Source organism: Microcaecilia unicolor, chromosome 1 (genome assembly GCF_901765095.1).
Source record: "Microcaecilia unicolor chromosome 1, aMicUni1.1, whole genome shotgun sequence".
Classification (NCBI taxonomy): domain Eukaryota; kingdom Metazoa; phylum Chordata; class Amphibia; order Gymnophiona; family Siphonopidae; genus Microcaecilia; species Microcaecilia unicolor.
Genome location: NC_044031.1, coordinates 399,826,264 through 399,838,817, shown reverse-complemented (window position 1 = coordinate 399,838,817; position 12,554 = coordinate 399,826,264). Strand labels below are relative to the sequence as shown.

The 12,554-nt window shown below is 49.2% G+C and overlaps 1 protein-coding gene across 3 annotated transcripts in view; it reads left to right on the top strand.

The window, feature by feature from the left end:
* The window catches only part of MCUR1 (mitochondrial calcium uniporter regulator 1), a 137,807-nt gene continuing 125,253 nt past the window's right edge, over window positions 1-12,554 (top strand). For 2 of the 3 annotated variants that reach the window (XM_030211213.1, XM_030211206.1), the window contains exons 1-2: window positions 51-590; window positions 7,213-7,329. In XM_030211213.1, coding sequence (XP_030067073.1) covers window positions 143-590; window positions 7,213-7,329 — 565 coding nt within the window. In that variant the 5' untranslated portion in view covers window positions 51-142. The other variant, XM_030211222.1, reaches the window with a different exon arrangement.

Genomic DNA, 12,554 nt, shown 5'->3' with positions numbered 1-12,554 from the left:
ACGGTGCGAGCCTTGGGGTTGAATGGGCTGGAGGCGGTGTCCCGGTGAGGCGTTGGCGGCGGGAGGGAGGAGGTTTAGGATTTTCATTTTTTTTAGTGGGTTGGCCAAGCATGGGGTTGTCGGCGTGTAATAGGAGGCTAGCATGAGGCCAGGCTCCGCTGGGTACGGGCGGTTCCTGACGCTCAGGCGGCGCGTGTTATTTGGCGGAGGCTGGCCTGGCCCGGTTCTACGGAGACGCTTATTGCGTGTATTTCCGCGGGGTCGCCCTCTCCCGCCATCCCCAGAGAGCGAGCCCGCTCGCGTTGATCCCTCTGTGACAGTGGGGGAATCACGTGTCTGGCTGTGGCGGAGTCATCCTGGAGATGTTGGGGAGGGGGAGACTAGAACTGGAAGTTGGGAGTTGGTCCCGCGCGCGCCGGCGCAGCACGGGGCAGCCGGAGATGCGCGCGTGCCGAGTGCGGGAGGGGGATGGAACGCGGGCTGCTGGAGCCGAAGGAGGATATCGTGGCGGAGGAGCTGCCCCGGTTTTGTGTGGGTGCTGTCAACCGCCGGTAGTAGCCTTCGTTTAGCTTCCCGTCTCGGCGCCAGAGGTGAGGGCAGCAGGTCATCCAATGTATAGCGCTTTATAGGGTGACCTATTAAGTAGTGAGTATCTCTAACCATCACGTAGGTGGGTTATTTTTGAGAGGGGTGGCTTGGTATTGCCGGGCGCTGATGGCTGAGCGGGTGATTTCAACTATAAAACGAAGTCCAAAGTATGTCTTGGTGATGCAGTCACTGAGCATGCAAATTGCTGCAGGGTTAAAAAGTATGCACTGTTCTGGAAAACAGTGCACATCGTGGGGCCCCTGCGGAAAGCCTCGGGGTAGAGGCCGTACTCCTTTGCAAAATTACTGCAAACAAAAATAGCTCAGTATTTTGTAATCGTTAAGCATTTTAATTATTGCTGTGTTTAAAAAAATCGTGCAGTTATCCGTGGCTTATTGCTAACTACTACTTAACATTTCTAAAGCGCTACTAGGGTTACGCAGCGCTGTACAATTTAACATGGAAGGACAGTCCCTGCTCAAGGAGCTTACAATCTAAAAGACAGGTGTACAATCTAGAGACAAGTGTACAATCTAAAAACAAATGTAGAGTCAATCAGATAGAGCATACTATATTTCTCGAAAGGTTAGGTGCTGAAAGCAGCATTGAAGAGGTGAGTTTTAAGCAGAGATTTGAAGATGGGTAGGGAGTGGGCTTGGCGCAGGAGTTGAGGAAGATTGTTCCAGGCATAGGGTGAGGCAAGGCAGAATGAGCGGAGCCTGGAGTTGGCAGTGGTGGAGAAGGGTACTGAAAGGAGGGATTTGTCCTGTGAGCGGAGGTTACGGGCGGGAACATAGGGGGGAGATGAGGGTAGAGAGGTAATGAGGAGCCGCAGATCGGGTGCATTTGTAGGTAAGGAGGAGAAGCTTGAATTGTATGCGGTATTGCTAAATGTCACGTTTTCTGTCAGTGCCTGGTGATTGGCTCAGCCAGTGACAAGAAGAGTGACGTATTTTGGGGTTTTTTTTTGTTCAAACTTCCGGAATCCTGACCTAGTTTTCTGCATGACCCCTATCCCTGGTAGTCTAGCAGCTTCCTCCTCTTCCTCCTCTCGCTCTCCCCCCCCCCCCCACCCCACCCCACTTTTCTACCAGTAAAATAAAAAAAATCCCTGGTGGTCTGATCTGGTGGCCTTTGTCCCTCCCCCCTTCCATATTGACCTGACTGTAAAAGAAGCCTCCCTGGTGTCTTGTGCACCCCCTAACTCCCAAGAATGTTGCACATTCTTGCCTCTGACACTGTCATCTTCAAAATGGTGGCTCCATGCAGTGCATCCTGGGATGGTGCCAGTCTGCCATATGTTTGGGGTGGGGCACCGTTTTGAAGATGACCACCAGAGGCAGGAGCAAGTGGGCATTTCTCTTGCCTTCAGGTACGGGTCTTGGGGAAGCTTAACACCCCCTAACCCTTTTTCTGCTAGACTTCAGGGAGGTTTCTTTTATAATTGAGGGTAGGCAGGGGAGGGGGACCCAGGAGACCACTAAAGATTTTGATGTGTTGAAGTGAGCAGGAGGGTGTGGCCCTGCAGACCACCAGGTGTTCTGTTATAATGATGGGGGTGGGTTAGGATCTGGTTGGGTTGGCGCAGGTGAGGGAGAGGAAGGAAGGCCACTAGACTACCAGGGATAAGGGCTGGTGCAGAAAGCAATTCAGGGCGGAATGGTCAGTTTGGAGTGAGAGAGGGAGTGCTGCTTAGACACCCACTCCTCTCAACTAACCCTTCTTTGCTTCCCCAGACCTGGCACAAAGTTTCCTATGTATAGATAGGGGAAAAACACTTTTTTTTCTTTACTGCATGGCTGATGGCTGCAGGATAGTTATTGGCCTCATTAACATACATTTTAATGCAGTCTGTATGAGCTAACACCTGCATTGAACGTTTCTGCATTGCTATCCCATGGTAAAACTGTTAAACTTGTGGTAATCAAGTAAGAAGTTTTCTGCATTGGCTCCTGTGACAATTTTTACAGCTCATTGTAAAAATGTTTCTTCTTGTACGTGCTTGAGCAGTGATTAGCTCATGCACTGACAAGAAGGGGGGGGGGGGGAACTTCCCTGAGCTGCTGGGTCTACATTTCGCCTAACAACATCACAGAAGAAAAGCCCTAGTAGTCTAGCAGCCCCCTTCCCTTTCCCTGACCCCACTTCCCATAAAAATAGAATATCTGGTTGTTTAGTGGCCGAGCCAACCCAACCCTCTTGCCCCAACAACAAAAACAAAATCCCACCTAGTCTTAGTGGTCCCTTCCCTGACTTAAATACTTTTTCTGGTAGTCTAATGCCCCCCTCTCCTTTCTCCAACCAACCTACCTACCTCCATGATAACTGAGTGCCCTCGGTATGGGACCTAAAGTGACTGACTGGATTGGGAACTGGTTGAGTGGAAGGCGACAGAGGGTAGTGGTAAATGGAGTTCATTCTGAGGAAAAGGATGTTACCAGTGGTATGCTGAAATGTTTTGGTTCTTGGACTGGTTCTTTTTTTAAAATAATTTTGTAAACGATATTGCTGAAGGGCGGTCTGGGTTGCCTCTTTGTGGATGATACCAAAATCTGCAATAGCGTGGACACCCCTGATGGTGTGGATAACATGAGGAAGGGCTTAGCAAAGCTAGAGGAAAGGTCTGGAATTTGAATTTGGAAGCTTAGATATAATGCTAAAAGAATGGAGGGTCATGCATTTGGGCTGCAAAACTCCGAGGGAACAGTACAATTTAGAGGGTGACGAACTTTTGTGCATGAAAGAGGAGTGGAACTTGGGTGAGATTGTATGTGATGATCTTAGGTTGGCCAAACAGGTAGAAAAGGCAATGGCAAAAGCTAGAAGAATATTTGGGTGCATAGAGAGAGGAATAAGGAGTTGATGATGCCCCTGTATAAGACTCTGGTGAGACCTCATTTAGAATACTGTGTACAGTTCTGGAGACCACACCTTCAAAAAGATATCAGGATAGAGTCAGTCCAGAAATGGTCAGTGGTCTTCGTCATAAAGTGTATGGGGACATACTTAAAGATCTCAATATATATACTTTAGAAGAAAGGCAGGGGAGAGAAGGTATGATAGAGACATTTAAATACCTATGTGGCATAACTGCACAGGAAGCGAGTCTCAGTTGAAAGGAAAGGAAGCTCTGGAACAAGGAGGCATAAGATGAAGGTGAAATGAGAGACTCGGAAGTAACCTGAAAAAATGCTTCTTCACAAAAAAGGTGGTAAATTTGTGGAATGGCCTCCTGATGGAAGTGGTGGAGACAAAAACAGTATCTAAATTCAAGAGCTTGGGACAAGTATATAGGATCTCTGAGGGGAGTGATAGGGAGAGTAGATGGCATGGATGGGCAGACTGGATAAACCATATGGTCTTTATCTGCCTACATTTTTTCAGTGTTTCTCCTGACAAAATAAAATCCTTGGTAGTCTAGTGTACCGAAATTGAAAAGCAGGATTGATGCCCACTCACTTCTGCCTCCAGCGCTGCTGTTCAGAATGTTGACCCATGGCGGTATGTTATGATGCAGTGTTGGGGGTGGGGGGGCTGTCTGCCGAACAAAGCAATAAAGATTGCCTTATTTGATAGGCTCCTCCTGGTGGTGTGTTGGGATGGTGTACTGACATTTCATCACCTGACAAATTATCGTTGGTGCCTAGCAGTTGCTGGGGGTGCACGTTTCCCGGTTTTTATAATTGGCTAGTAAAATTGTCTCTTCCTTCTTGCAGGCTGGTGCTTGAGGAGGTATAGAGAGACAGTACATCTAACCATGCCAGGTGTTGCAGTTACTAGGGTTTGTCATAAATTATCCCAAGTCTCATTTAAGCCCAAAACAGCAATTTGAGTTTATAGGAGCCTTGTTAGACACCCAAGCAACTGTCTTTCTTCTACAGCATAGGATCACAACATTTGGATTCCTTGTAGAGAAAATTTTAGAAGTCAGCAAGCATCAGCTGGTCAAATGTTGAGGATGCTAGGCCACATAATGTTCATGTGATACCCCTGGCATGCTTTCATTTGAGGCAAGCCTGATGGACCTTATCCACGCAGTGAACTCTGAAAGTCTTTGGGAAGTAATATCTGTCACCAGACTTTTACAGGACTCTTCCTGGTGGATGGATCATTCCAGTCTGGCAAAAGGAGTTCCCTTCCAAATCCCTCAAATTCAAGCAACTCTGATAACACGCATCCAAAATGGGCTGGGGAGCTTAAGTAGGTAGTTTTCTCACACACAATGTGTGGTCTGCTTAGGAATAACTTCATCAGATAAACTTCCTAGAGCTTAGAGCAATATAGAACTCTATAATGGCTTTCAAAGATTGGTTGTCCAGCAAGGTCCTAGTTCAAATGGACTGCCAGGTGGCCATGTACTATATGAACAAGCAGGGAGAGACAGGATCGTACCTCCTGTGCTGGGAAACTGTCACAATGTGGAAATGGGCTATTTTGCACGGAATGTTTCTCAGAGCCGCATACCTGGCAGGGAAAGACAACATCTTGGCAGACAAACTGAGTTAAGTACTTCTCCTTCACGAGTGGTCTTTGGACAATGAAGTCTCCCAAAGATCTTTCAAGAATGGGGCACCCCCTCTAAATCTGTTTGCCACTTTGTTTAGCAAAATAATTTCTGCAGCCTTAGAACCCTTTCTCCTACATTGGGTATAAAGACTTCTGTGTGCGTATTCTCTACTTCCCCTCATAGCGCAGACTCTTCTGAAGCTCGAGCAAGACCTCAGAACCCTGATTCTCACAGTTCTTTATCAAGACAGTGTTGAGATGAGACTGGGATGTTATCTAACACTGATCACACAAAAGTGGGGGTGTTTCTTCTTGCATTCCAACCTCATGTTCTTCGTTCTCACAGCTTGAATGTTGAGAGGTTAACATTGGCTTCTTTTGACTTGCCTGACAATGTTTCTCAGATTTTGTTAGCTTCCAGAAGGGATTTTACTAGGTAGTCATATGGATTTAAGTGGAGGAGGTTTGTCATCTGGTGTGATAGGAAGGCCCTGGATCCTTTTTCCTGTCCCATACAAAATCTGCTTGAATATCTTCTACATTTCTAGGCTTTTCACTTTGTGGAGCTTGCTTTTGTTGAAGACTTCCATTAAACCACCCGCAGTCTTCTGGGACCTTAATGTTCTCACCAGCTGATGAAATCTTCATTTGAGACATTGTCTATCTGCCATCTGAAGTACCTGACCTGGAATTTCTTGTGGTTTTTTTGGTGGCTGTGACTTCAGAATACGTTGAACTCCAGTCTCTAGTGCATCTTAACACTAAGTGTCTCAATAAGAGTGGTTCTGCACATTCATCTGAAGTTCCTTCCCAAAGTAAGATCGAAATTGCATTTTAACCAGTCAGTAGTTCTACCAGCCTTTTTACCAAAACCTCATGCCGCCAAAGGTGAAAGCACACTGCATATTTTGGCCTTCTGTCTGGAATTGACTAAAGCCAGTAGAAAGTCCACCCAGCTTTTTGTTTCTTTTGATCCTAGCAGGATGAGGGTTGCTGTCGGTGAGACTTTTCAAAAGTTCTCTAAAAGGTATGGAGAAAATGGGCTCCATGGATATTTTTGCCCATGGTTTGTTTGTTTATTTATTAGGAGTCATTTACCACCTTTTTGAAGGAATTCACTCAAGGCGATATACAGTAAGAATAGATCAAACGAGCAATAGGAAATTACAGTAGTAAAAATATTGAAGTACAAAGTATGGTACAGTATACTAACAATGTCAACACAATATGTAATAGAACATTTTAATTGACAGTGAAGGGTATAAGCAAAGGTGGAACATACAGATAGGTAAGAGAGTAAGAAGAGTTAGAAAGTAAAGTGACTAGTTTAAAGGACATTGCACATGGGTAACATAGTAACATAGTAGATGACGGCAGAAAAAGACCTGCACGGTCCATCTAGTCTGCCCAAAAAGATAAACTCATATGTGCTACTTCTTGTGTATACCTTACCTTGATTTGTATCAAAAGCTTTGCTGAAATCTAAGTAGATTACATCCATAGCACGTCCTTGATTCAATTCTCCAGTCAGTCAGTCCAGTCAGAGAGATGGTTTAAATATTATCGGCTAGGGTAGGAGTGGTGGGATTTCTATTCTGCTGTCCTTGGAGAACATCTGCTACAGGTAAATTAACTTATACATTCTGAAATTCTGTAGTAGGTTTGCTCCAGAGTTTTCTAACGCTGCCATACCCTTTGAACTAATGGTTAGAGCACTTAGTGAGAATCAGGGAAGCTAATGTTCAGTTATATACTGCTTCTGCCATTGAATCTCCTGATGACATTGGGTGTCACTTTTTTCCCCATTGCTTCAGGTACCAAATTAGATTAAAAGCACTTTGGGGCAAGACTCTATTGTACCAGAATACTTACCACCTATGTACAATGCTGTGTATGATCCCGTAGCACTGTTGAAAAAAAAATTACCCCAAATTGCAACAGGAAACTATGGGCTGTAGCAAAAGCATGTGGTGTCTTGTGCCTTCTGAGATATCCAAAGTAGGAACCTGAAAGCACAGGACAAATAACACCCTTGATTAAAAATTGATTTTTTGATTGGTAATATATAACCTGTTCTCGTGCACTGAAGTTTAATTCTCTCTTTTTGTGTTTTTGTAGCTTTCAGTGTATCTGCCTCATCTTTCCACTATGATCAAAGAAAAGAATTTTCCTCTTCAGAGCATAAGAAGCTGTACTTTGACACTCATGCTCTAGTACGTTTACTAGAGGAAAATGGTAACTTTCTTTATTTATTTAAATGTTAGTCAGCCATATGATGCCCTTGTCAGGTGATGGTGGTTTCCATTCAAAAACATTTTGAGCCAAGTACCCTGATATCTTGCCCACCTGGTCATAGTATGCCAAAATTGCTGATAAATGCCGGTGTGCAGAGCTTGTTTTTAGGGCAGATTTGGGGCTGTTAAGTAGTCTTGCAGTTTTGGGATTGGGATAGTGCAATGGGTTGTAGGTGTGTTCAGTGGGCAAAGTGGGTCCATTTGGTTGTGTTCCTTAGTTCTGAAAGGCTTCCCTGTCCCATCCTGGCTCCCAAGGATCTGGGGCAAAGGTAGCATCCTCTGGCTCTGAGTTGTATAACTGATCCCCTTTGAGATCAGAAAGAGGTTCTACATACTAGATTACTTTGGGGGGGGGGGGGGGGATCTAGGCTCTCAGCTCCCTAAAGAGGAAAATGGAGATCTTTGGAAACAGCATTTTAGAGTCTGTTAAGCAGGTACTGCTGGACTCTGTAATAGAACAAATTCTGAACAAATCTTTTCATAAAGTGGACAAGGATTCAATTAATACCTGATGGTTGCCCTGTGAGGTAATGAGAGGGTAGTCATTTCTCTGATGGCTAGATGCTGGCAGTCGCATCTCTTGTGGTGAGAATCATTTAACTGGCAGATGGCTAGAGAGTTCTGACCTCTGGGTCTCTATGGTCATTAATATGAATGGGAAGAGATTGGTCTGTCCTTTTAAGATGCTTCTGCTCGGAATGAGCTTTCTTGTGAACTTCCCGTTCTGAGGTATGCTTGCCTGGTACATGCACAGAGCTTTTCTTATGATGCTGCTTCTTGTACCAGAGCAGGCTGGGGAGAATGAAGAGGGTGGCTGTGAGTTGAAAGGAGGAAGTTTTTTTTTTGGGGGGGGGGGGTTTGGGGGGGGGAGTAAAAGTACATATCTCGTGTCTAAGCTGTGTTTTCTTAAGATTCAAGAATGCTGCCCCTGAGGCAGGGCATCCCAGCCCAGACTTCGGGACACACTAAGCCAGTCTGGTTTACAAGATAGCCACAATAAATATGCATGAGAGCAATTGGCATACAATTTAGGCAGTGTATGCAAATGTATCTCATGCTTCCATATCATCATGCTGATCAATCCATAGACTGGTGGGTTGTGTCCATCTACCAGCAGGTGGAGATAGAGAGCAATCCTTTTGCCTCCCTATATGTGGTCATGTGCTGCCGGAAACTCCTCAGTATGTTCTCTATCTCAGCAGGTGGTGGTCACACACAGCAGCAGCTCTGGCTAGGTCTCCAAGCCTAATTTTTAGGTTTTGTTGAGTACCTGGGGTTGAGGGCTCTTCTTGAGCAAGTGCAAACCTGGTGGTGCCAGGTCCCTCCTTTTCTCCCCCCTCCCGCTGGCTCCGTTAAAAAAAAAAAAAATTTTGGACGTCCTTAAGGGCGTTTATTTCAACGTTTATTTAAACGTTTATTGCAGCTACTCACTGGGACACCAGTTCGTTACAGCTCGGAGCGAGAAGCAGGTAATTTTTACCTTTTTATAGCGGGCAGGGGGTTCCCCGATCGATCTCCACGTGGCCTATGGCGTCGGAGGGCGAGGGCACGAAGAATCGCTCCCCGGACCGCGTGTGTGCTTCTAGCGGGGATGCGGGGGTCTTAAAGTCTGATTTGCCCTTGTTGGGTGTCAGTTTGGAGGCCGGTCAGTGTCCCGGTTCTTCCTCCGGTGTGGCGGTTTTTCCCGCCATAAACGCCCATCCCCCGCTGCTCGCCTCCGCCATCTTGGCCTGCCACTCTGCTCGGACGGCTTCTTCTTGGGCCGCCCTTGAGCTGGGAGACGTTAATGCCATAGCCGCCGTTGATTTGGGCGACGGCAATAAAGCGGCTAAAGTTAAGCGCCGTTCTTCCCGCGTGGTTCCTTCGCGGAGTGTCGCGCCGGACGCCATCTTGGATGCGCAGCATGTTTCTCCCCCGCTCTTGCGAGCGTCGGTTGAGGGTGCGTCTAGGGCTGTGGCCCAGGCTGCTGAAGTGCACAGTCGGGGGGGTTTCTCCCCCGAGTTTATTTTGCTGCTGCATCAGGCCTTCCTTATGCAAAACGCTGCCCCTGCTCCCTTGGCCGATAAAGGGGTTGAGGCCCCCGGAAGTAAACGCCCTCGGGTGGATTCCCAGGCCTTAGAGGACTTTGTCTCCTCTGATGTAGATGAGGGCAGCGTATCTGAGTTCTCCCAACGGTCCTTTGAGGATTCCTTGGAGGAGACGGATTCCTGCTCGGATGGAGCGGATGACCCCTCTGCAGCGCGGATCTTTCGCTCAGAGGATTTGCCCAACCTGTTAGTGCAGGCCATGAGCATTTTGAAGATTTCCTCTCCAGAGGACGTCTCTCCCTCAGCCCCTGTTGGCTCCGCCATTATGCTGGGGACGAAGCGCCCGCCTAGAACCTTCCACGTGCATGATGCCATGCACACCTTAATTTCGGCTTAATGGGATGTCCCGGAAGCGAGCCTCAAAGTAGCTAGGGCTATGTCCCGCCTCTATCCTTTGCCTGAAAGTGAACGGGAGGCCTTTCTTTGGCCTACCGTGGATTCTTTAATCACTGCGGTGACTAAGAAAACGGCGTTGCCAGTGGAAAGTGGCACGGCCCTAAAGGACGCCCAAGACAGAAGATTGGAGGCGGCCTTAAGGTCGTCCTTCGAGGCGGCTGCCTTAAGTTTGCAGGCCTCAGTTTGCGGCTCCTACGTGGCCAGGGCGTGCCTGACGATTGTGCAGCGGGCTTCCCCCTCGGATCCTTCCTTGAGGGCTGATTGGCCGGCCCTGGAATCGGGCTTGGCTTATTTGGCAGACTTACTGTATGATGTCTTGAGAGCCTCGGCTAAAGGTATGGCTCAGACAGCCTCTGCGCGGCGGTGGCTTTGGCTGAAACATTGGTCTGCGGACCACGCCTCTAAGTCCCGCCTGGCTAAGTTGCCTTTTAAAGGCAAGCTGCTCTTTGGGGTCGAGCTGGACAAAATTGTGACCGATCTCGGCACGTCTAAGGGCAAGAGGTTACCAGAGGTCAGGGCTCGGGCTAGTGCTCGCCCCGGTATCTCCAGAGGACGGTTTCAGGAAGCCCGTCGGTACCGCCCGGGCAAGTCGGGCTCCTCTGCCCCCTCTTCCTTCAAGAGGAACTTCTCCCCCAAGCAGCATTCCTTTCGCAGAGACCGCCGTCCCGGAGGTGCGCCCTCCGGTCCTCCCCCAGGGTCTCGTACCCAATGACGGGGTCCTGGTCCATGCCCAGTGCAGATTGGAGGACGCCTGTCCTCGTTTCTGGCCGAGTGGACCAGGGTAACTTCAGACGCTTGGGTGCTGGAAGTCATCAGAGACGGCTACAAGCTAGAGTTCTGCCGACCCTTAAGAGACGGGTTTGTACTCTCTCCCTGCAAGTCTCCGGTCAAAGCTGTGGCAGTGCAGCAGACCTTGGACAATCTGATCCACCTGGGTGCGGTCGTTCCGGTGCCAGAAAATCAGCTTGGCAAGGGACGTTACTCCATTTACTTTGTGGTACCAAAGAAAGGAGGTTCTGTACGGCCTATCCTCGACCTCAAAGGGGTCAATCGGGCCTTGAAAGTTCGGCACTTTCGCATGGAGACTCTCCGCTCTGTTATAGCGGCAGTGAAGGCAGGGGAGTTCCTGGCATCCTTGGACATCAAGGAAGCGTACTTGCATATTCCCATCTGGCCTCCTCATCAACGCTTTCTGCGTTTTGCAGTCCTGGGCCGACACTTCCAGTTCAGAGCCCTCCCGTTCGGGTTGGCTACTGCTCCGCGGACCTTCTCCAAAGTAATGGTGGTCATCGCGGCCTTCCTGCGAAAGGAAGGAGTACAAGTCCATCCTTATCTGGACGACTGGTTGATCCGAGCCCCCTCTTATGCAGAGTGCGGCAAAGCTGTGGACCGGGTGGTTGCTCTTTTGAGCTCCCTGGGGTGGATCATCAACTGGGAGAAAAGCCAGCTGCGCCCGACTCAGTCCCTGGAGTATCTGGGAGTTCGATTCGACACCCAAGTGGGCCAAGTGTTCCTGCCGGACAATCGGATTGTCAAACTTCAGGCTCAGGTGGACCAGTTCCTAGTAGCCTCTCCGCTTCGGGCTTGGGACTATGTGCAGCTGTTGGGCTCTATGACGGTCACGATGGAAGTAGTGCCCTGGGTCAGGGCTCATATGAGACCACTACAACACTCTCTGCTGCAGCGCTGGACTCCGGTGTCGGAGGATTATGCTGTGCGCCTTCCCTTGGACCCAGCAGTGCGCAAGGCACTGAGCTGGTGGCTGAAGACAGACAAGTTGGCTGCAGGGATGCCTCTTGTGACCCCGGAGTGGATTGTCGTCACGACGGACGCCTCTTTGACGGGCTGGGGAGCCCACTGTTTGGGAAGGACAGCGCAGGGGCTCTGGTCTCCTGCAGAGGCAAAGTGGTCTATCAACCTCCTGGAACTCAGAGCCATTCGGTTGGCGCTATTGCAGTTCCTCCCGATACTGGCGTTGAAGCCAGTACGGGTCCTGTCGGACAATGCCACGGCTGTGGCCTATGTCAACCGCCAGGGAGGTACCAAGAGCGCCCCTCTAGCAAAGGAGGCCATGAATCTATGCCAGTGGGCGGAAGCGAGCCTGGAGCAGCTGTCAGCAGCCCACATTGCCGGAGTCATGAATGTCAAGGCGGACTTTCTCAGTCGCCATACCTTGGATCCCGGAGAGTGGCAGCTATCGGCTCAGGCGTTCTTGGACATCACGAAGCGCTGGGGCCAGCAGAGCCTAGATCTGATGGCGTCATCGGCCAATTGCCAAGTGCCGCGCTTTTTCAGCAGAGGACGGGACCCTCGATCCCTGGGAGTAGATGCTCTTCTCCAACAGTGGCTGACACAGGAGCTTCTCTATGTGTTCCCGCCATGGCCCATGTTGGGCAGGGTGCTAGACCGGGTGGCAAAGCATCCGGGCCGGATAATCCTGGTGGGTCCGGACTGGCCCAGACGTCCCTGGTATGCGGACTTGATCAGGCTCTCAGTGGACGACCCTCTGCGACTGCCAGTGGAGCAGGGCCTGTTGCATCAGGGTCCCGTGGTGATGGAGGATCCCTCCCCCTTTGGTCTTACGGCCTGGCTATTGAGCGGCAGCGTCTGAGGAAGAAGGGCTTCTCAGACAAGGTCATCGCCACTATGCTGAGAGCAAGGAAGCGCTCTACTTCCACTGCTT